The following is a 25,436-nucleotide window of genomic DNA, read 5'->3' on the forward strand; positions in this document are numbered from 1 at the left end:
AATTGAAAGTGCTTATAGAAGCACGCGTCGTAATTGTTTTTAGTGTGGTTTTGAGAAGTGAAAGCTAGTGAAAACAGTTATTGAAATTTCATGCCCTGAGCAGAACAAAATTGGCTGATCGTACTTTTTAACGCAAATATTACCAATGCGTGAATGAATTGGCAATATTTTGATGGAAAAGTATTGAAATATGTATCCAGAACTTATTCATACAATTCAGGCCCATTTTTTAAGGTATGTACTTAGTAATTTACTGTTTTGTAGGAAGATGTGTTTCGCACGCATACCAAAACACGTTTATTTAATGATTGTAGGGACAGCCATTGTTGCATAACGTGCCGTATCACCTTAACTCTTGATCGCTTGCCTCATGATGAACTTTGCCTCAAGATAGGTAAATATGTTTACTACCAACCGTCCATACATCGCGAGATGGGCACTTTTAAGTAAAAAAGTTTTTCTTACAGGCAAAGTTTCATCCAAATCAAACATGGCCATTTTTTTAAATCGACTTTAAACTTTAAAAATCGATTTTTTTCAGTGTAGGTCTCAAATGAAATTTTGTTCAGTATTTTTTTTCGATAATTTGGTCGATTTCCTAAAAGTCATCGATACAACATATTTTTGTTGGAGTTGTCATTTTTCCATATTATTTTTTTGAAAGAAATCGGCAGAAAAAGTTTGGCCCTTCTCAAATGTTAGTCTAGATAAATTTTGGAAAAACTGAGTATGCAAAAGTGCTTATTTAGTCAAAGTCTACACATTCAGAAAATTTTATTGAAATCTGAGAGGGTGCTGCCAGCTTCGATTCGATTTGGCGCGAAATGCATCAGTAACTCTAAAACCAGAAGGTCCCGAAGAAACGTGCTCAACTTTTTGGCTCAGTTCTGGTACTTTCTTCGGTCCCAAGCTAATCGATGCACCCCTCGAAACATAGGAAAATCCACGAACCCCTCATTTTATCTGTCAAACTTTCATAGCTAATCAAAACAAACATAGTGTAGTACTAGAATTTTGACTAGAATGGGGTACGTTAATCAATTTGTTTGCCGGCGTCGGTGGTGTAGTGGTAAGCGTGACTGCTTTCTCACCCCAGTGGTTTTGGCTTCAATCCCAGCCGAGGTCGGTGGGATTTTTCTGAGGCATAAAAATCTCTGGTCACGTCTTCCTTCGAAAGGGAAGTAAAGCCATTGGTCCCGGCCCATATGTGTTGAATGGGTGCGATATCGTAAGCAGGTGTGGAAGCTGCCTTCCTGCACATTCGATTGCCGTCAATGGTTGGCAATCGATGTCCGTCGGTGATTGGCACTAGATTACGGAACAGAGACCAACGTTAAATAAAAGAAACGAACTATCAAAAACTTCAGGAATGTTTCGAGAACTACAGGAAAGCCATGAACTTTGGGGAAGTTTCAAGATATTTAAGGATGAATTCCGAGATGTTTACTGTAGGTCTTTGAATTTCAGGTAATTTTCGTGAACTTTGGTGATGATCATAGAACATCACTGTAGAGTTAGTATTATATATATTAAATAGTACACTGAGTACGTCCCTTAGGGTTTCAGTAGTGTTAGTGAAGCTCGCCTGCTCGTCAAGAATATTGTGCGTGGTAAACACATTTATTCAGTTAGGTTCTAGGCACAGATACATAGAGGTGTCGATTATGCGAGGCAAGATCCTACAATCACGTTAATTTAATTAACTTTAGGAATGTTTCAGGCATTTTACAAAAAACCTTTAGAAATTACATGTAAGTTAAAAGATCTTTAGGAATGTTCAGAGAGCTTCGGGAAAGTTCTATTAATTTCAGGGCAGTTTCATGACATCCGGAAAATAGTAGAAACTTGAGGGAAGCTACGGAAACTACAGTCAATTTTAAGAACCCAAGTTCCATTCCTGAAGAACGTCCACAAAACTTTAAAGAAGTTGGGAGTCCCAATTGGGTCAGAAAAATTTAGGAAACTATAATGAAGTTCCGAGAACTCATGGAAAATTCTAAAGACTTTTTGTTCCATTAACATCAGAAAAATTTCGAGAATCTTTCCGAGTTTCCGAGAATTGCATTTAAATTTCATGAATTTCAAGTAAGTTCCGAAAACTTCGAAGTACTTCCGAAAACAGCATAGAAGATACATAATCTTTAAGGTAAGTTCCGATAGCTTCAGAGAAGTACAATAGAATTCAGGGAAATTTTGAAATTGCCAGTGAACGTCACATAGCTTCAGGGCAGTTTTATTAACTTCAGGAAAATTGCAGGAAGTTTACTGAAGTTATAAAAACTTCAGTAGAGTTTAAAGATCTTATAGGAAGCAACGTAGCTTCGGGCAGGGAAACTTCAGGAAAATTTCGAGTACTTTAGATCAGTTCCATTAAATTCAAGCAAAAAGCGAGCACCATCAAGAAGTTCCAAATTAATTATTGATAATCTAGACAACATCAGGGAAGTATAGAAATCAACAAATTGGGTAGTTTTATTAATTTCAGAGCAATCAATGGATCATCATCGGAAGAGTAGCAAGAACTTTAGGAAAGATAAAAGAACTTCAGAGCGGTCTAAACAAATTGTAGGAGCTTTAAAGAAGTTTCGAGTAATGAAAGGAATCATCGAACATTTTGGAGAAGTTTCATGAACAGGCTACGGTGTTATTACTTATTAGGAAACTTCTGTAAAATTCGAGGCACTTCAGGTAAGAGGCAGAACTTCAAGACAGTTTCATTAGCTTCAGGGAAGCTGAAAACTTTTAAGGAAATCTTGGAAATTTAAGGCTATCCAGAGAACTTCGAGGATATTCAAGAAAACATCTCCAGCGAACTTGAGTAAAATTGTGGAAACTTTAAAGAAGTTCCAATAACCTCAGGGAAGCCAGGTCTAGAGATTATCAAAGAAGCTTAGGGATCTCATGGGCAGTGATAACAATTTCGGGCATGTTTTATTTATTTATTTATTTGTCAGCATCAACAGACTCGACATGGTCCCAATTATGGTTTAACCAACAATCAATACGAAACTAACGATTTTAAATTGGCTCACCACTTTAGTAGCCTATTGGTCCCAAGCAAACGATTAACGTACCCTATTCTAGTTGAAATTCTATTACTACACTATGTTTGTTTTGATTCGCTATGAAAGTTTGACAGATAACATCAGGGGTGTGTGGATTCATGCAGAACATGCAGGGGTGAGTGAAATAGCTTGGGACTGCTTGGGACCGTTGTTCTGATACTGAGTGAGCCAAAAATAATAATGATTTTCTTCGGGACCCAGTGGTCTTAGAGTTACCTCTATGGTTTAACCACGTTAAACTTAAAATTAAAATTAAAGTCATAAGTTAAAACTACAAAACATTAAAACATAATCATTGAATGTTTCCATTTCTGGAGAAGAATGAAGAGAAACGTCTCCGAAGTGTTAGTCGTGGCAGGTGAAAATCGAATACTGATGAAACTCGGTTAAATACTCGCTGCAGTCCGTCTATTGCACCGTTGATTGCATAGTTTGTGCTACGTAGTGGCATTCTCAGCATAACATTGTTACGAAGCATTCGGGGTTGGACGGTAATGTTTACTTGCTGCAAGATTGCCATGCAATCAATTCTGCCATGTAACGTGTCCGCGACAAGCAGGGCTTTTGAAGTATCTCTTCTGGTGCGAAGGGGCTCCAAGTCAATCAGCTGGCAGCGACTTTCATAGCTGGGCAAATGAAACGGGTCTCTCCAAGGTAACATTCTCAACGCGAATCGCAGAAAGCGGCGTTGAACGGACTCGACTCTCTCAGTACCATTGTTGTAGTTTGGACTCCAAACCACAGAACAATATTCTAGAATGGAACGTACCAGGGAACAATACAGTGACTTGAGGCAATGGATGTCGGAGAAATTCTTAGCTGTTCTGAAGGTAAAACCCAATGTCCTTGACGACTTGTCGACGACGTACGAGATGTGTTGCTTATATGTAAGTTGAGAGTCCAGGATGACACCTAGATCTTTTACATGGCTCACACGTTCAATAATGGTGTCCCGGAGAGCATAGTGAAAAATAACTGGTTCATTCTTTCGGGTTAAAGTGATGACTGAACACTTCGCAGGATTTACTGTCATTCTGTTCAAATGGCACCAGCTGGCAAACGCTTCAAACTGACGTTAAAATATATGTGAAGGTTAGTTTTGATACATTCAGGACCCACAGTGCTAGTCTTCGAACTGGAGAGCCTGGGATAGCGCTGTGGGAGTCCGTGAGAACCAACGAGTGTTCTGTTAGAAGTCGATGTTTTAAGTGGAAGAATATCTGAAATGATAATCAATCAAACATTTTAAACCACACCACAGTATTTTCTTGTTACCTTCACCATACCACAAAATGCATCCAAGGTGCTCTTTAGGTTATTAATTGCACTCTCCTTGCTCTCGAAATTCCTAACGATCCGTGTCCGTTTTTCAGTACTAATATTTGGAACGATGAGCTCTGGTCACGTCTTCCTTCGGAAGGGAAGTAAAGCCGTTGGTCCCGGCCCAAGTGTGTTTGAATGGGTGCGATATCGTACGCAGGTGTGGAAGCTGCCTTCCTGCACATTCGATTACCGTCAATGGATGGCAATCAATGTCCGTGGGTGATTGGCAATCTAGAACAGAGACAAACGTTAAATAAAGGAATGAAAAAGAAGGGGTGCATCGATTAGCTTGGAACCTAAGAGAGACCCTGCCCGGCGTCCCGGAGGAAGATCATCACTGCTGCCAGGGTGGACGGTTCGTCCCGGATGCTGCACGGAATCCCGTATATGCACCGAAGGTTGTCGAACTGAGGACACACAGAGTAAGTGTTCCGCAGTGAAGTGAACGCCGCAGATGTCGCACTCCCTGCAGAAGGGGGTTCCTCCATAGTTGTGGGACACCTTGCTGTACCCCGTCCTCAACCGCGATGTTACCAGACCAGAAGGTCCCGATGAAACGTGCTCAACTTTTTGGCTCAGCTCTGGTACTATCTTCGGTCCCAAGCTAATCGATGCACCCCTCGAAACATAGGAAAATCCATGTACCCCTCATTTTATCTGTCAAACTTTCATAGCGAATCAAAACAAACATAGTGTAGCACTGGAATTTATACTAGAATGCAGTGGCGTCGTGTCCATATGTGCAACCTGTGCACGACACAGGTGTAAATAATTATGCGTTTAGATTTTTATAGATTTCATGGGGGGAGGTAGCTCATCGATTCTTCCGGTTCGCCTCCTAGCATCGTGCTATAAGGTACCAGGCGATAACCAGGGTAGTTGATCGATAGCTCGATGACGTCATTTCGTTGGCGTCTGCAATGTGAAATTCTCATAGCAGGCGTTGACGATGGGACGTTGTCGAGTTGTTGAATAGCAACTATCGTGGTAACTCACCGATTACCTGTCGATCCGCCAAATTTGGAAAGACGTCTGCATTGAATTATCTCATATAATAATATTCCGCCCACTATATCACAAGAAATTGCGAGTAGCTGAGTGGAATGGAGATAAGTTAAGCATTGGGTACAGGACTAAGTCTCCCCTGGGTGGTGCCAAAAGATGAGCGCAATAGAATCATCAAGTTGCCATAAGGCACGGAATGAGACTATTGCATGGCTGGGTAGTCAAAGTCTTCCATTCGTTAGTCATTTCAGGTGGATTAGAACAGGTTTAGGTTTAGGGTGGGCGTTGGCCAGATTTGGATAGGATAGGATAATCCTAAATAGGACCTAGATTATTTAATACACTAGTAACCTCAACTTCTGTCACAATGTTTCATTGTGACTAATCAACACGCAATGGGTAAAATATCAAATTTGCGGTAAATTTGAAAAAAGGGAACTTGGAGTGTAGAGCGCACTGCCCACTGGACGATTCTGAAGCCTCACCAAGTGAGTGGGTTACGGGTTTATTTGATTGTACGTCATTTCCAAGTTATATATAGATACATTCATACCATTGGCATTTTGTATTTGAGCTAAGACAGAGACAGATCGTTATTACATTTTTTTTTTTGCTGTGCACTACACCACCGGAGCCAGCAAAGTTCAACAATCCATCGTTGCTTATGCCTTTGTTGTCGTTTGGAACCAGTTTTGCGAGGTAGGCGACGATTGTGCGTATTTCTCGCGTAACTTTTGAAAAGGGCATATTTATAGCCTGAACAATACGTAAAGAGCAAATTGAAACATTGAACGTCGCGTGAAAGTGGAACTTAATGAAGGCCTAAGTACTTTTTCGTAGTTTTTAGTTTTCGGATTTGAAAGATCGTTGGTTACACTGGCCTGCTTACTGAGCAGAAAAACGCGGTCCCAGGTCAGATTTATGGTAAAATCGCTTGTGTATCGTGTATTTTGCGAAACTCGTTGTTGTTGTTGGTTCCGGATTTGAATGGATACACAAATTTGAGCAACGGTATTATGTGATATGAGGGGCTCGGTGGCCTTAGAGCAACCGTTTTTGCTTACTGAGCAGAACATCATGAGTCTAATCTCAGGCCCATCCACATTCAAGATTCGTCAATCGTTTTATTTGTTAATATGACTAAATGGTAATAACAGCAACTCGGTGATTAAAAAGGTGCTCGTCTGCCTAGTGGCAAACGTTTTTGCTTACTGAGCAGAAGACCGTGGGTTTAGTCCCAAGCTCCTTCGCGTTATATGATCGTTAGGACATCAATTCAGCTTATCGTTTACCAAAACGAAACCCTGCTGCAAACCCAACCCTCTTATCCAACATCCCAGTGATTCCTCGTGGAAGTGCAGAGGTGTTCTCGGCTTCCATCAAAGCGAGTGTCATGTCAACACAATCCTTCCCATTCCTTTCTTGACCTGTGTTCGGGCGCGGCCGGCGCTGGTATTGCCTAATTTAAGATCACCAGTTTTTACACATTGAGGATGATTGCTAGTCCCAAGCATCGTCTATTGGTTCTCTGTGTAATTACAGCTGATCTGGCAGTAACAGAGTAGCAACCGTGGGCGGTCAATCAAGCTCAAGCTCAAGCTCAAGTTAGATTTTTATAGATTTCATGGTCACAATATAGCTGTACTTCTTTACTCCAGACCACATGTGACCATGAATACATTATTTTATAGTGTAGTTCAATTAAATCTTCGACCTTGGTTTGCTTCGAAAACGATTAAATTCAGTTCGGATGATCTGTCGAATCCCTAATGCATTGATTTCTAAGCATGTCGATATCACTACCATGACAAAACTCGTTAAATAGTGCACCTAAAAGCGAGCTTTCTTGGGTGGCGGGTGGCAAGTTTGTGAATGGTCAAATGCCTAATGTAAGCCAAGCAGACCTTCTATCACCTCTTTTTGAAACATACCACAAATTTTCCACAATACATGGCGGTTTGCACCACTAGTTGTACTTCACTTTCAGCAGTCACGCTGTAAGCTCTTCCCATAGACAATAACGAATTAGCTAACAAATGTCTGAGCTCATGATTGTTTCTGTATTCGATGTTTACCCATACATGCGGTTTACTGCTAGTTGCCCTTGTATGCGCTTAAACTAAGTCATAATATCTTAACACTAGTGCACTCACTGATCGCTGCCTGTCGCTACTGCCGCGGGCTGCCGTGGATGGAGGCCTCCCCGAAGGTGCCGCCTTTCCGGAAGTCTCGTTGTGCGCTCGGATCATATGCTGACGAAATGGGCGCCTCGCGTTCTCGACATGACCGGCTTATCACTGCAATCGCTATGGGTATGCCGTGCATGGAAGCCTCTCCAAAGCTGCCACCACCCTGTCCTCCACTTAGTTCGTTCGTCTCGTGCGCCGACAAGACATGCGCCTCACACCCTTGACTATGGCCGACGTGTCGCTTCTGCCGTTCCGATGCCGGATTCAGCTCGCCCTAATCGGTGACGTCCGGAATCGAATCACTCCACCAGCACCACGTGCAGCCGTGAAGGAGCAAAACTGTGTGTGAGAAAAGAAGCCCTATATGGCGGTGCAATTAGTTTCACGACTGTCAGTTTCGTGTCGATGTGAACACGTACTTCTCGAAGAAGGCTCCTTTTTTTTTCCTTGAGTTCCTTCCGGCCGAGCGATCGATCGTCGCTGCTCCCCCGAGTCCTTGCCGACTCGTTGCCGTTAGGCTTCGTTGTTTCGGCCGAACCTTTACCGTTTGCGCTGGTGGTAGATGGTGGCTTGTAACTGCAGGAGGTCATCCAATGAACAGAACGCACGTAATAATTATTTCAGGTTAATTTACCTCTCGCCGCAGCCGTATTAAACTTGGCTGAAATGACCCCGCTCTGGTGGGCTTTGATCGGCACGGAGTTACAACCGTTTTCCGCACACACTCACTCCCGATTTCGCGTTTGCGATGCCTTGACGTGCACTGTCGGCACCACTAGTCTACACGACAAACCAGACACAAGTGAAGACTTGCCCGTGCTGTGCCGGTTTTTTCTCATTCCAGCGGAAACTGTCCCGCGCTGACAGTCGAATGGCAGTGACAGGCAACGAATATCCCTTTCTTGACTTTCTTGCCAATCTTCGATTAGCTGCGTTCTGTTTTACTGTTTACATAATGGCTGCACTCTAAATGCTAACTATCCAATCTATGGCTAATACTAACTAGTCTGCAGCATTTATTGCTTAAAACAAAGTAACTGTAATAACGCGTCAAATGGGAGCAACACGGAAACAGCAGTCTGGTACGCTTTGGACGTGTATCATACTAGCAGACCGGTTTGAATGTGTGAGTTTAAATTAGAAGAACATTTGTGATGTATGGGTGCCTAAAGCGTGCATTTTTCGCTGTGCACGTGGATATCTGATTGCAGGCAAAGAGCGTAATGGAGAAAGAGAGCGCAAAAGCTCGCTCTCACTATCTTGTCAGTTGTAAATCTCTCAATTACCGATGGTTGCGCCGGTGCGCCTGTCAAAACTTATGAGCTTCCCCTGTTTCATTATGATAGTGTTGTTCTGATGAATAAAGAGTTGATTAATTCAAGTTTGCTACCCAGGGGACTTCATGAATTCTCTCTAGATTTTGACACTGTTTTGTATCAAAAAATGTTTTCGGAAGTGTTGACGAATATTCTTCATTACACTTCAGTCGAAAGAATTAGCCTTGTGATAAAAATGAATTTAGCTAAGAATTAGAAGAGTTAAGTTTTGCTATTCATCCTACTTCGGTTAGCGCGAAAAGGGCCATGCAAGTTTTGTTCACACAAGATTATAGGCCCTTCAAATGTTACGTTAGTTAGTGATTAATATAGTAATTCCGGAGTGATTTGAGATTTAGGCGTAATTGTATTTGTAAACAAACACGTCAATCGCCGATTTCTCGCGAATAAAAGCTCAATTTTGAAAACTAATAACACTATGAGGTAGAGGTAAGATTCCTCTATCATTTGGTATAGTTTGTTTACATGATTGAGATTTTATTCACGAGAAATCGACAATTGACTAGTTTGTTTACAAATACAATTACGCCCAAATCTCAAATCACTCCGGAATTGAGAATATGTCCCAACAAAAAAACAAAAACTAATATGTGGTGGTAAACTATAACGAACAAAGTTTGGTGCACAGGTAAACAAATAAGGCACGCGGCGCCTCTGCTAGAATGGGGTACGTTAATCGATTTGCTTGGCACCAATAGGCTAGTTAAGTAGTGAGCCAATTTAAAATCGTTAGTTTCGAATTGATTGTTGCTTATAACATGTTATAGCTGCTCAGTCTACGCCATTGAATGCCGAATAAGAGCTTATTAAGGCAAAAATATGCTTCTTCAGCTTAAAATTGCATATTCAGCTTTTAATCAGCTCAATTTGTTTGTTGGGTGTTTTAGACGAACTCGCGGATAAAAAACAACCAGAAAATTACAATAAAATACAATACATTCTATTGTTGACAATTACCTCTGTTGTAATTGTATTGTATTGGTCAAGTGGTCAAAGTTTCTCCAAAACAGATTTACAATAAATTATATAACAATTAGTTCTATTGTATTATTATTGCTTTTGACTTTTGGTTGATACAATAGATTTTATTGCATTGTAATTATAGATTATATTGTTTTTGTATGGTAATTTTTTATTCAGGTAGTGCAACACCCTTGCACCTTCAGAAACACAAAAATCTGATTGAAATAGGGACGTAGTTCAAAAAAAAGGTTCCATTGGGAAAAAAATCCATCCTATATGGCAACCACCAAGAAGTTACCGATAAACTACACCGAGAACGACTTTCGCGACAGACTGTACCACCAGTCTGGCAGTAAACCAAGACCAACCGAACCGAACGTAAGGCGCGGTGGTTGATGTGCCAGATTCCACCGCGTGTCACAAACAACCGACGTAGTGTGGCGTGCAAGGCATCAGTAGGGAGCATACTGCAGCACAGGTCGGAACCATCCTCACATTCCGCATTTTTCCACGCTACCGTAAGCTTATCACACGCGACGCGCTCTCCTTGCTAGGTGTGCGAGGAGATATATGGAGGAAGGATTCGGTCAAATTCCATAAAGTGGTGAAAAGTGGGGTGCTTGTGGAAGTGATTTATTTGTGCGTTCCAGGAGTGGCAGGGAAGCTGGTGAAGGAAGGCCGTAAGGTTGATCTTTTCGTTGTTGAACTGCTCAATTCACTACTAGTCATGAACGGGAACGGATTGGACGTGTTTCCGCCAACACAATCTTTCCGCAGGAGTGGTGGATTACCAGTGCTTTGCTTGAAGGGCGCAAGATGCCACTAGTCAATACCAACATGTGTGCCGATTACCTTTTCTACGTTAGCCGGGCGGATATCTTTTCCGTTTATCCGTCAATCTTGCAGGAGATTCTGGTTGTGGAGGAGCTCCTTCGAGCAAAGAAAGTTACAAACTTGGGAGTCACTGTTAATACCGATCAGTTGAGGCTGCAGCTGCCGAGTGAGTTCGAGTGGCAGTTGAAGCAGTACTTTCGACTCTTGGAACAGCAGAAGAAAATCAACGCAGCTACTGAAAGTGGAATGTGAGTATGATGTGACCAATCAGATACCGCGCGTCTCCATCAAGTTGTTCCTTATGAAGTGGTTAACCCGGTTGGCACGAAAGAGCGTGCGTGCGTGTTGTGAATTTGGGTGATAAACAAGAATCGACATGCCAAGTGAAATAAAGATCACACATTTTCTTTTTGTAGGTACATTAATCAACTGCAGATTGGTTTACCAGTCAGGTGGGACTGTTCTCAACCCGAGCTGTTTCAAATCGTGTGAATAATTTACTAGAGTGTAGCGTGCCAGCAGCTCGTTATTGTATCAAGCGATTATCGCACTCTCGATACAAATCTGCTATAGTTTATACTGCCCATTATCGCATATCAGTCCCATATTAAGAAAGTTGGTATTGAGGCAGTCGAAGTTATGAAGTTTCACGACATGGTTAAAAAATCCTAGTAAACTTATGAATGAATTTGATGAGTTAAAAACAGTTGTAATGGAGCTTGTATATTACCATAAATATAAGAACTCAAAGAGCAAAACCGGTAACTTAATCTATGGAGGATTACATTTCGGGATGGGAATGATATGTGGTTACTTTGGATGATGGGACAAACTGACTTTTCTTGATTTTATCACATATTTTGAAAGTAGATACTTATTGACTGTTATCCTAAATTTGGCAAAAACGCACATGGGACTGATATGCCCTCATAGACAATAAAATCCTCATGCTTTTTTACATGTCTGGGATGTCAAGCAGTGATATAGTCAAACGCGAAACAAGGTGCCACTTTTCGTGTATGAAAGTACTTTCTTTCCTATAATGTTTTTTCACTTCTATTTGTGTTCATATAGGTGCTATTCTGCATGTCATTAGTAGTATTGTGCACTGAAGTTAGTTTTTTTTTTTTTTACGATATACAGGAATTCCCCGAATATACCCACTGCTATTTCTCGGTTGTCCTCCAACCTGGGATCATCTGGAAGCACTACAAGGGACAGCCCTATGGGGTTGTACGCAATGGTGACGTAGGACTACGTGGTCTTATATAATAAATTGTATTTGTTAACTGCAGCAGGAGTTTGTGTTTTGTGTAGGAATAGGAATTTGAGCGGGGTTCTCTCTGTTTATACTCTTTAGTGTGACGCGCTTGAAATAGATGGCCTACAACGACTTACGAAAAGCTGCTGATTCCGATCAATAGCGGTGCGGCTTCTTCCTCTTTCTATGGATGCTCATGTGAGCTGCAGCTTACTGCTTGCAGGCAGCCTTTCGTTGTGTAATGGGGAACACCACCACTCACCACGCGGTGATTGAATAAACACCGTTGGATGAGACCGGATGGAATTCAACTTTGAAATCTGTGTTAGGGAAATCACTTTTCGCAGGCAATCGGTGATAATTTTAATTGAATAAGATGGTGAAGTTGATTTGAGTGGGAGTGTTGTGGGTTTCAGTGGATTGACGTTTGAGTCTTTGTTTGCGGGGACGGGTACGTCTCTTTGAAAAAGTAAGCGAGATTTTCTCATTGAACCCTTAATAATAACAATGATTATAATAATATTAATAATATTTATTGACTTGTTGCGATCGAATTAAGGACGTTGCCGATTCCTATAAAGGAAACATTAGTCTGCTACAGAAGTACTCTGGAATTTGGCCCGGAATAGTTTATCTTGAGAAATTTATAGGATATTGGAGCCCTCAAGACGTTTTAAGAGATGTTTGCATCTCACAATCTGTAAAATTAGTTGATCGACCATATTCTAGTTTTCGTTCAGGCTGTTTTGTTTTGCATGGGAGGTGCGCTTCGGTCGGGAGCGAGTATACGAGACGAGTGAATACTCATTATTGAACATCGGATTAAAGAAAGGTGGTGCAAGACTGATGATACTAGATAGAATCTGTGTTGGGACTGAGCAGTGGCGTTGCAGTTGGATGGTGTATTTAGTTTACTCACTCGGCCAAATCGGACTCCTCTGTCGACGCAGCAATGTCGTACATTTCCTCGATCTTCTTATGAAGCCGTTCTTTATTTTGGGCTAATTCTTCCCATTCAGCATAAGACAGATTACGGTAACGTTTCATTGAAGACAGGATGGAGTCCCACCAAGTATATGATGGACGACACTGACGCAAACGGGAAGCAAACAATCGGGAAGCAGCTTTCGTTGGGTGAATGGCAGGACGGCGTTGAATATGCCCCCAATAGCGCAGCTAGTGCACACGAACTCTCTGTGTAATTCTCTTCTTCCGTAGTAAAACGTGTATTGATCGACGTAACGCATCTGGTTCTTCGTGACGGCATAGTGTTGCCATCTCTCGCACGATCTGCCTTTCATAATTCCGAAGTGAGGTCCTACTGTGCTTTGTAAGCACAGTAGTTTGAGTGCCATAGAGCATTGCAGGCGCAAGGACGGTGTCATAGATCAATCTTCCCAACTCCCAGCTTGGAGTATGCTGCTTCAAGAAATCCATCACAACTCTAGATGTTTTAATGGTGTTACGGCACCGGGTCCTGGTAGTCAACGGTCGGTCTAATTTAGGAGTTAAGTAGCAGCCCAAGTACTTCAATGTTTTTTGCACTTCATAATTCTTCCCCAAGATGTCCATCTGATCCTGTGTCGAACCGGCTTGTCTTCATTAAGATTTAGCCCAACAGTAGCTAAATATTGTTTTATTGAGGCAACGATGAGCTCTAGGTGTTCCGGATTTTCAACAATTATTATTAAATCGTCGGCGTATGCCAGGACGATTGGTAAGGTAATAGAACCACTTTGATTGAGGCAGAATATTTCACAATCTTCTTCCACAGTTTCTAAAACCGCCTCCATGATCAAATTGAACACAATCGGGCTCAGAGGGCACCCCTGCTTAATGCCAATGTGACGAGGAGTAGGATGCGAAAGCTCCCCTTGCCAGAGTGTCTGTTCCACATCGCCTCGTAAACATTCTACAACTCGATTGATCACGCCATGCGGTACTCCTTTCCCTGTACATTTATAATTTAAGAAAATGAGAAAGTGATTAATTAAAAAGAGCATCTCTTGATGTGTAATTTACCTTTAAGTATAGCTGGTAGGCATTTGAGGTTAACCATGTCAAACGCTTTTTCGATGTCTAACGACATAACAGCCACTGGAACGCCACCATTCCATCGATCTTGGAGTATACGCTGAACCACAAAAAGATGATCGGAGGTTGATCGCTCGGACAAAAATGCAGCTTGATGATGTCCTATATTGCCCACATAGCTTTGAAGCGTTTCGAGAACCCACATCGCATATAGTTTATAACCAGAACTAGATAAGCAAATCCGGCGATATTGTGATGTCGACAACGGGTTAGGAACTTTTGGTATCGGAATAATGAAATTATTCTTCCAAGAATTCGGAAGATTATTTTCGGTCCACACAGCTTCTAACAAATCCTTCAACTCTAGCAAAATAGCGGAATTTGCATACTTCAGGTACTCTGTGGGTATGCGATCTTGGCCACTAGCCTTCCCATTTGTCATCATACTCAGGAGTCGACGTATATCTCCAAGCGTAGGGCTCGCTGCTAATGAGCGACCGTCAGTTTCAGGAATCTGCTCGGGCAATCCGTCTGCATGATCTTCACGTACTGCATTCCAGCTGGTAATCGGGATTGTTGAGAAGCGCACTATACTCTTTCGTTTGCGGTGTTTTTTGAGGTACTTATGAGTACGGTTGATACGGGCTCCGTAAGGATACCTGTGAAGGTTTTTAAAGAATTCTTCGCATTTTTTTCTCGTCATAATGCTGTAGTTTAAGTTTCAAGCGGGAGGTAACGTCAGATAGTTTAGTGGATATTTTAACCGAAGGTTTCCACGACATCCAGAACCTATATTTGCATATCAGTGCCACCAGTTTCCGGCAGTCCCGACCAGGTGGTAGGCGCCCTTTAATTTGAATGGTCTGTATTGCAGCCTTCCTCGTCTTCTGGACAAGACCATCCCATGCATTACTTACCGACAAGTGTTTATCGGATTGTGACTTCTGGAGCTCTTCGTGGTACACTCTTTGAGCATCAGAGTGTTGCAGGATTAAAGGCTCATCCAACGGAAGGAAGTGAAATCGTTTTAATTGTTGATTGCATCTAGGGTTTGATTTAGCACCTATTTTTCGGTTTAGCATGATAGACCAGGTTATCATCTTATGGTCAGTTTTGACACCTACGGGTTTCTTTGCTTTAATGTCGCGAATGTAATGCTTGGATACAAAAGGAATTATTATATGATCTAGCTGTGAACGTGTTACACCGTTAGTGCATGTCCATAACAGTGACTTGTCGGACCGCATGGATCGAACTACCATATTGTGCCGTACCAAAAAATAACGTAATTGTACTCCAGATTGATTGCTCTTTTCGTGACATGTAATTCTCCCAAGACAGCTTCTCTCTCGCTCAGTGGAGTCATTGTAGGCAAGATGACTATTAAAATCACCGACCAGAATAACGAGTTCCTTGTCTGAGCAGCTCTCATAGAATCCACCAAGCTGCCCCAAATATGTCGAATTGGTTTTATTTGGAGCATGCACATTGACCACTATCATACGGTAAGTGGTAAGGCCAGCTGTATAATATACGTTAGCCGTCAAGATAAATGACCCAATGCAATTAATATCGTTTACATTAACATTGTGCCACTTGGAAACCAGAATGGCCAAATTGCGTTTTTTGTTTTTACGAGTGCTCCCAGTTAACCAAATATAATTCTTAGTATCGGATTTTGCTGCGTCAATATTAGCCTCCTGAAGGAAAGCAATTCCAACCCCGTCATGATGAAGACAATAATCAATTCCATTCCGCTTCTCGCGTGTTTGACAGCCCGACACATTCCAGGAGACCATTTTTGGAAGGCAATCGTCAGTATTGTCTGAGCCTGATTGCACCACAGAAGAACAGGCTACGACTTCATTAGCAGACGATGATTGAACGGGCAAAGGTTGGGCTACCGAAACATGTAGGCTGAACAAATAAGGAATTATCAGATGCATTGACGCCAGGAGTAGGAATGAGAGAGAGGTCAGTAGCTAGTGTTGACAGAAGCAGTTTCGTCGGACTACCATCCTTCGTTGATCCGACGAAACAAGATTGAACCCCCAAAAGCTCTCCAGTTCTAATCTTCTTTGCCGGAGGTGTGACAAGTCAGTGATTTGCAGTACGCTGCCGCTGATGCAAATGCAGTCTCTTGTTCCCAGATAAATCCTTACACGTGATAAAGTGTCTGAATTGACGGTAAATAGGTGTCGCTCATCTGTATCTTCGCTATAAACAGTTATATTAGTGTCAAACAATTCAGAGAGAGCAGACAGAATCTTGTGCGCCGTGTCTTCAAAATTGGATCGATTAATTACACTTTGGCCTAGAATAAATCAGGCAGAAGTTATTAGCAACGGTGCAAAATCTACAGATGATATGATTACCTGAATCTGAGTTTGATTTAAAGTGGGCGTATTTAAGGATCATCGAGTTTAGCGCAGACACTTCTTTTTCACCCGGGGTTATTGCCAACTGATGAAGGAAAGATCGACAAACGGCCAGGTGATCACAAAAAGGCAGGACATTAAGCACATGTCCAGCTGTTGGAATATCAACTGACCCGGCAGAATCTTGGATGTCAATATGAGCACAAAAGACAACGCTGTCGTAGTGAGAGCCAGTATAATAAATAGCGACTTTTTGAGAGGTAGCGGTCCCTACGGAATACTCTCTAAACCGACCGGTGCGTTCTTCCCAGATGGTGATACTGACGTTGTAGAGTTCACACGCAATGGATAAACATTCCTCACCCCCCCAAGTGCCGTCGTGAGAAAGCAACTCTAAATATTTCCAAACACGGTCGTATACGTCGATGAATCCGTGTTTTATTACATCTTCGGCAAACGGGACTAGATAGACCCAGTATCTGGCAAAATTTCGTTGAAGATGTTCAACGATTGATGCTCGCATCTGCGACACCTTATTTGGGAAAACTGACTCGGCAGGATGAATTCCCAGTATTTGGTGAACGAGGCTACCAAATAGACAATTTCCGTCACCTGGGATGCGTTGTAACCAAACTTCAAACTCGCCGATCCGACGACACATTAACTGGAAATTCTTCTTTGAAAACATATCTTCAATGTTATGTATACACCACACACCGAATAATTTACAACTGATTAAGGTTAGGAGCGGTGCGTTGTGCGTGGCAATAATACACTCAAAAAAAAAGGGGGGAAAAAGGGGATAAGGGAAGGGGGAAAAAAGGAAAGGGGAAGCGGAAGGAGGGAAAACGGAAAAAGAAAAGAAAAGAAAATCACATTTCAGATGGAAAATATCCATTAGAATTTCACATAACTTTCATGTGGTCTTATAATTGGGAATCGCTCCAAAACACAACACGAAATTTATGTGTCCAGTGAAATGTGTGTGATTTATCACATAGAACACATGTAATAATATGAAAGTTATGTGAATGTCAGATAAAAACATTAATTTCAGAATATCATGTGCGTTAACTTTTAATATGTTTGCAGACAGTGATAGATGCACATGAGGATCCTGTGGAGGTGCCAAGGTGTCTTTATCTTAGACAAGGGGTAAGCAATAAATTCACTACAATCGTCGTCGTCGTTGGCAGTACTATTTGTATATTTTGAATTGATTACCGGTCGAAAAAGGCATATGAATTCTGCATATCTTAATCGTTCGCTACATACCTAAAGAGAACTTAATCGTACTTTGACGCGAAGCGCTGTGGATTATGAGATGCTGGATGACCCTGGAGGGATCGATTTTGCTTACTGAGCAGAAAATCATGGATTTAACCCCAAGCTCTTCCACAGCACAATAAATCACCACCATTATTTGTATATTTGATATGGAACATTAACGTCGGAAACTATTTGCATATCAAGCGAAAACGTAGTCCTGTATTGTCGCGAAGCGTTATGGTTCTGAGATGCTCGATGAGCCTGGAGGGATCGTTTCTGTTTACTGAGCAGAAAATCATGGGCTTAATCCCAAGCTCTCCGTCATGACTCTTAAAATTCATGATCACTAAACAAAATTAATATTTTCTTTCGATAGTCGGCTATTGAGAGATTAAATGAACAACAAATAAACGATACATACTTTTGGTTGCATCGCCAATTTGAGGTCAACCTCTGAAACTATTTGAATAACAAGCGAAAATGTAGTTGTGTTTTGTCGCGAAGTGTTATGGTTAAGAGATGCTCGATGACCCTGGAGGGATCGTTTTGCTTACTGAGCAGAAAATCATGGGTTTAATCCCAAGCTCTCCGTCATGACTCTTAAAAATTCATGATCACTAAACAAAATGAATATGTTCTTTCGATAGCCGGCTATCGAGAGATTAAATAAACAACAAATAAACAATACATACTTTTGGTTGCATCGCCAACTCGAGGTGAATCCTAACCGAATATCCTACCCAACCCTCCAACTCCGTAGCACTTATGAGGGTGTCGCTAAGTCGGTGGCCTCTCGTTAAGTAAGTACTAAAGGGTGTCCACTATGAAATTGCCACACTATGAAATTGCTCTAACTTTTTAACCGTTGGGTAGAATTTAATGAAAATTTGGGTGGATTTAGTTCATAGTGCATTATTTACATCCTGCAAGTTTTAAAGTCCTGTGATCAAAACTCGCGGAAATGGAGTCGAAAGAACAGCTCGTGCGTGATAAAATCTTGCGCATTCATCACGAGAACAAGGATCTCTCGCATCGTTCCATCGCTAAAACGTTGGGAATCGCGAATTCCACGGTGTCGCGAGTGATTAAGCGGTTCGAGGAACGGTTGACCACCGATCGGAAGCCCAGAAGTGAAGGAAAAAGTATTCCGTACAACACCAAAAATCACAACCGCGTAGTTGGGGCTTTCAACCGAAATCCGAACGCCTCCGTTAGGGATGTGGCTAAGAAGCTGCACCTAAGCCGAAGTTTTGTGCAGAAGGCCAAAATTAAGGCTGGGCTTCGAACGTTCAAGGTACAAAAGGCCCCTAATCGCGACGAGAAGCAGAACAAGTCCGCCAAAACCCGTGCCAGGAAGTTGTACCTCAACATGCTGACGAAAGTTGAATGCTGCATCATGAACGACGAAACATATGTGAAGGCCGACTTCAAACAGATCCCCGGCAACCTGTTTTTCACGGCCAAGGATAAGTTCAGCGTTCCGGAGCATGTCCGCACTCAGAAGATGTCCAAATTTGCGAAGAAATTCCTGGTTTGGCAAGCCATCTGCACGTGCGGGAAGCGGAGTGCACCTTTCGTGACCCAGGACACGATGAACGGACAGGTGTACATAAAAGAGTGCCTCCAGAAGCGGCTGCTTCCTCTCCTGAAGGCCCACAACGTCCCAACAATCTTCTGGCCGGATTTGGCCTCATGCCACTACTCCAAGGACGTGCTGAAGTGGTATGCGGACAATAAGGTCAATTTCGTGCCGAAAATGTTCAACCCTCCCAACACTCCGGAGCTCCACCCCATCGAGAAGTACTGGGCGATTATGAAGCAGCACCTTCTTAAACGACCTAAGGTAGTGAAGACAGTCGAGGAACTGAAGAAAGTATGGGTTTACATGCAAAAAACGGTTGATTCACAGGTTGTGCAGAATCTTATGGCCGGGGTTAAGGCCAAGGTGCGGGCATTTGCGTATGGACTGTAAATAAAATACGAGTAGAATGGTAAAATGAAGTTTAATAGTTATTTCTCAATCCCTGAAAATTTGATGGCAATCGGATGAAAACTCGAATTTTGCGAATCAATTTTGTGTGTGGCAATTTCATCGTGGACACCCTTTACATCAACATTTCCTTCCCTATCCCTAGTTATGGTAAAAATGGGCGTGGCCGGGAATAGCGACAGTCATGCTTCTGTTACTCTTGTTTAGATTGGAATCAATGTTTACTCCCCAGCATTATTCCTGAAAGTAGTCTAGCTGAGAATTTCAGAAGAGACGTGAGTGTCGCTAGTATCCAATCTACGAAGTATATCATAACAACGCTAACGCTATATCATAACAACGCTAACAATCGGTGATAATTTTAATTATCATAGCAACAATTGCACATTCGTGCAATTTTCAATAGTGACATTTCGAAAAATGATAAAGTCTTAGTTTTAACAGAATCGTTGAAAAAATTCATATCAATTGGCGTATTACGAATTAAAATACATCATCTCTGCATCAAAATAAGACCACTTTCATGCCGCGACTGACTTTGGTTTTTGAAATTGTACCCCCAATGTTGCCTTAAGATACATGGTATGTTAGATTTAAACATATCTAGATAGAGCTGGAATTAGGCGTAACAGTCTTTGCAAACAATGACTTCTCTGAATGATTTTCAGGAATTCAAGGCGCGCACACGCAAACCAACATTACCGACGGGTAGGGGAAGTCTTACCCTACCTGATGGTGATGTTGATTTTGCGTGGGCGAGCTTTGACTTTCAAGTCATCATCGAAAGAAGTCATTGTTTACAAAAGCTGTTACGCCCTAATTCCAGCTCTATATTGATATGGAAACTGAGATCCGATTGATTACCTTGACAAATGTCCAAAAAATACTCTTTTACAAATTTATGGTGGACCGTTTTGTCGTGATGGTTGAGTAATGAGTAATATGAGGCTGGTGAGCTGTATGTTGTTTGGAATGAGGGTGACACGCTTAGCATAGATGTGGGCTGCAGCCCACTGCTTGCAGGCAGCCAATGTTCTACGCCACGCGCCGAAAGCACTGTCGCTGCAGATGCCGACGACCGGGCACCACCACACACGGTGATTGGATTAAATCCGATCAGCGGTTGAGGGCAGCCTCGATAGCTAGCGGCTTGCGGGGGCCTTTCGTTGTGTACTGGAGAACACCATCACTCACCACGCGGTGATTGAATAAACACCGTTCGGTGAGACCGGATGGAATTCAACTTTGAAATCTGTGTTAGGGAAATCGCTTTTCGCAGGCAATCGGTAATAATTTTAATTATCATAGCAACAATTGCACATTCGTACAATTTTTAATAGTGACATTTCGAAAAATTGACAAAGTCTTTAAGGGGGTAGTCCACTCTGGCGGCTTGAAAAATAGGTCATTTTCACGATTTTTTTTTGAGGATGAATAACGATCAATTCAAAAAAAGGAATGCATGGTTTTGTCAATTGAAATGTCCTCTTTAATGGAGATTTTTTTGGCGCGATTGGATGTCTCCTGTAGCCGCTGCACCAGGTTCCCCAGGAGACCTCCCGTCTGAGTCGTCGCGGGGCGGGACGTCTGGCGGTCACACCACTGGAGCTGGAACAACGAATTTTTTTGTGGTTATTCTCTGATAGATGACCCAGTCTTGTTTTTGATTGCCGTTTTTGATTTGGTTGAAAAATAAAAATTTGGCATCGTTTTGAGAAAAACAGTCCGTTTTTGTACCCTAAAATTGGAGATAAAAGCTTGCACCAAAAATCCATTTTGATTCTTTTGAAAATCGGCTACGTACAAGACTAGAAAAAAGGTACACTCAGGTCTTTTTTTACACGGGGGATACGGTCCGTGTAAAAAAAAACCTACGAGATTTTGATTTTTCGCATGCTTAAATGTTTAAAAAAAATCGGATTTTGATGCCATTTGTAATTAAAGCATGATATGGTCCATATAGACATATTTAAAAAATTCTGTATTTACACCAAAAATTGTGATTTTTTTTTTAAGTATGCCATTCGATTACAAATAGCTTGAAACGGATAATGTGATTGGAATCAAGTCGATAGGTTGTATCGTTGTCGAGAAATCGTTAAAAACGTACCGTGTAAAACGTGTAAAAAAAACCGTGTAAAAAAAAACCGCGTAAAAAAAACCGTGTAAAAAAAGACTTCAGTGTACTTAACTCGAAAATTCAATCGCCGTTTAAATCGAATGAGCCGTTTCTAAAATACAGCGCCTGCCAATTTTGAAAACATCGTTTAGAGATAATCGCGTTTAACTACTAAGACTACTAAGACACGCCGTTTCGCCGGTAACGGGCGGGTACTCCGAGCGCTCACCTGGGCGCGCTTGGAGCGTCTGGACACGAGTCCACTAATCGGCCTATAACTTTGGAACGATGTCACTTGCGGACTTGCGATCAAGTCTATGTCAAAGTAGACATTCCAAAGTATTTTTTAAGCCAAAAAAAAAAAGATTTTTTGAAATTTTCAGAGTGGACTACCCCCTTAATTTAACAGAAGCGTAGAAATATCTCTGATCCATTGGTGATAAAATTATTGAAATTGGTCCAGGGGCAGCTGAGTTATTAACGTTCAAAATCTTTCATGATTTCGTTACATGTTCCATTTTCGGTTTTCACAAAGTTTACCCCCAAAATAGAAATCACAGACGTAGTCCTACGTCAAAAAAAAAGGTTGTGCTGTGCGCTATTAGTCACCTCCACTCGATTTTTTTTAAGTGGACCCTACACGATTGGTTTTATTGACAATAATTGTTTATTGTTAATACATTCTAAATTGACGTCAATACAATATGGTCGATGTTGGCCACGGTAAAATCTGATGTGTTGTGTTTTTTGCAGCTGCATTTTGTTTTTCGTTGGCTAAGGAATAAAAAAATGTATTTTAAACAGCTTGTGCTAAAGTCAAGCTACAAAATGGTGAGTTGACAACCTGGAAGGAGCGAAATACCTAGCCCGGGTCCTCACAAGTTCCTACTTCACGCCTCCCCGAGTCATAGGATAACAAAAGACTACCAGCTGAAACAGGGACACAGCTGGGTGGCGTAGCCTGGGCAATGTTGCCAGTCCGGCAATAGCAAAGTGAAGAGGTGCGACGCGAACACTGGCACGGTAACCATAGTACGGTGATAGAGGAAATGCTTCACCAAACCCGAGCGTCTGTTCACCATGGAGGTGCGGCTCAAAACGGCGTCTGTTCTCCATGTTAGGAGCGGCTGATCACCGTCCTAGTGCCAGCGTTGGACTCTAAACAGAGCTGTGCACGATGGTCCCGCGGCGAGACAGGGGTTGGGGCAGGCCCAACAAGCCAAGCCGCCCTGAAAAAAAAACAAAGTTGCAAATACTGAAGAAAAAAATACGGATCGGAATAATCGGCACAGACCTGCGCGACGAAATAAGGACTACGATTGGAAACTCGGAACATGGAACTGCAAATCGCTCGGCTTCCCGGACTGCGAGAGGTTAATCTATGACGAACTTCAACCACGCAACTTCGAAGTCGTAGCACTGCAGGAACTTTGCTGGACGGGACAAAAGGTATGGAAAAGCGGGCATCGAGCGGCTACTTTCTACCAGAGCTGTGGCACCACCAACGAGCTGGGAACCAGCTTTGTAGTGCTGGGTAAGATGCGCCAACTCGTGATTGGTTGGCAGCCGAACAACGCGAGGATGTGCAAGTTAAGGATTAAGGGCCGTTTCTTCAACTAAAGTATCATAAACGTGCACTGCCCACACGAAGGGAGACCCGACGACGAGAAAGAAGCGTTCTATGCGCAGCTGTAGCAGGTGACATGAACGCTCAGGTAGGACGGGAGGCAATGTATAGACCGGCAATCGGGCCAAACAGCCTGCATGCCGTATCGAAAGACAACGGCCAACGATGCGTGAACTTTGCAGCCTCTCGGGGTATGGTAGTTCGAAGTACCTTTTTCCCCCGCAAGGATATCCACAAAGCCACCTGGAGATCACCTGACCAACACACAGAAAACCAAATCGATCACGTTCTAATCGACGGGAAATTCTTCTCCGACATTATCAACGTCCGCACGTACCGTAGTGCGAACATAGATTTGGACCACTACCTAGTTGCAGTATGCATGCGCCCGTCGAAGTCGAACGCCGCGACCCAACATTGAGCAACTACGGGACGCCGGAGTTGCCTAGGACTACGCGCAGCAGCTGGAAGTTGCACTACCCACGGAAGAGCAGCTTGGCGCAGCTGCTCTTGAAGATGGCTGGAGGAACATCCGTTCCGCCATAGGTAGTACTGCTGCAGCGGCACTAGGTACTGCAATTCCGGACCGAAGACATGACTAGTTTGACGACGAATGCAAACTGTTAGCAGAGGAGAAGAATGCAGCACGGGCGAGAATGCTGCAACACCGCACGAGATTGAATGTGCAGCGATACAGACAAGCGCGGAACAGACAAAACTCGGTTTTCCGAAGAAAGAAGCGTCAGCAGGAAGACCGAAATCGCGAGGCGATGGAAAATCTGTACCGCGTAAACGACACACAGAAGTTCTTCGTGCAGCAAACCGATATGTGCAAGGACTTGGATGGTAACCTTCTCATGAACAAGTCTGAGGTGGAACCAGTACTATGACGAGCACCTCAACGGTGATGCAGCAGAAAACGAAGGTGGCACGGCAACAGACCTTGAAGCACGCGCAGAAGACAAGCTACCGGCCCCTAATCTTCAAGAAGTTGAGGAGGAGATCGGTCGACTGAAGAACAACAAAGCAACTGGTGTAGATCAATTACCAAGTGAGCTATTAAAATACGGTGGTGAAGCACTGGCTAGAGCGCTGCACTGGGTAATTGCCAAAATTTCCGAGGAGGAGATATTACCGGAGGAGTGGATGGAAGGTGTCGTATGCCCAATCTACAAAAAAGGCGACAAGTTGGATTGCTGCAACTACCGCGCGATCACACTGCTGAGCGCCGCCTACAAGGTACTCTCCCAAATTCTATACCGCCGCCTGTCACCATTTGCAAGAGATCTCGTGGGCAGGCGGGCAGGCCCGTGCTACCACGAACCAAATTTCCCCGATTCGGCAGGTTCTGCAGAAATGCCGCGAATACAACGTGCCCGCCCACACAACATTTGTTCATTGATTTCAAATCCGCATACAACACAATCGATTGCGATCAGCTATGGCGTGTCTGCTATTTAATATCGGGTTAGAAGGTCTGATCAGAAGAACTGGAATAGACACGAGTGGCACGATCTTCAGGAAGTCCATCCAGCTTCTTGGCTTCGCCGATGACATCGACACCATACGTACATCACACTGAAGGCCGAAGCAAGGTGGATTGGACTTGCCATCAACGCATCGAAGACAAAATACATGAGAGGAAGAGGTTCAAGGGAAGACAATGTTAGCCTCCCACCCCGAGTTCAGATTGTCGGTGACGAAATCGAGGTGGTTAACGAGTTCGTGTATTTAGGCTCACTATTGACCGCCAAAAATTATACCAGCAGAAAAATTCAAAGACTTATTATGGCAGGGAATGGACTCCGGAGGACGCTCCGGTCGAATAAAATTGTCGAAGTTGACTATCTACTTACAAGACGCTGATTAGTCCGGTGGTGCTCTACGGCTACGAGACCTGGACTATGCTCGTGGAGGTGTTTTCGAACGGAAAGTTTTGCGTACCATCTACGGTGAAGTTACGTAGAGGAGGCGAATGAATCTCAAACTGTACCAGCTGCTGGGAGAACCATCCATCGTCCACATTGCAAAAATTGGGCGTC

General features: G+C 42.8%; 1 protein-coding gene across 1 annotated transcript in view; it reads left to right on the forward strand.

Moving 5' to 3' along the window:
• The first annotated feature begins 10,504 nt into the window (after window positions 1–10,504).
• Window positions 10,505–25,436, forward strand: part of LOC135702356 (uncharacterized) — a 48,793-nt gene continuing 33,861 nt past the window's right edge. Inside the window, exon 1 of the mRNA XM_065223378.1 lies at window positions 10,505–10,964. Within this exon, the coding sequence (XP_065079450.1) occupies window positions 10,699–10,964 (266 nt within the window). The 5' untranslated portion in view covers window positions 10,505–10,698. The remainder of the gene's footprint in view (window positions 10,965–25,436) is intronic.

The sequence above is a fragment of the Ochlerotatus camptorhynchus genome, unplaced genomic scaffold (assembly GCF_037179485.1).
Source record: "Ochlerotatus camptorhynchus isolate MF236.1 unplaced genomic scaffold, CSIRO-AGI_Acam_v1.1 ptg000192l, whole genome shotgun sequence".
Classification (NCBI taxonomy): Eukaryota; Metazoa; Arthropoda; class Insecta; order Diptera; family Culicidae; genus Ochlerotatus; species Ochlerotatus camptorhynchus.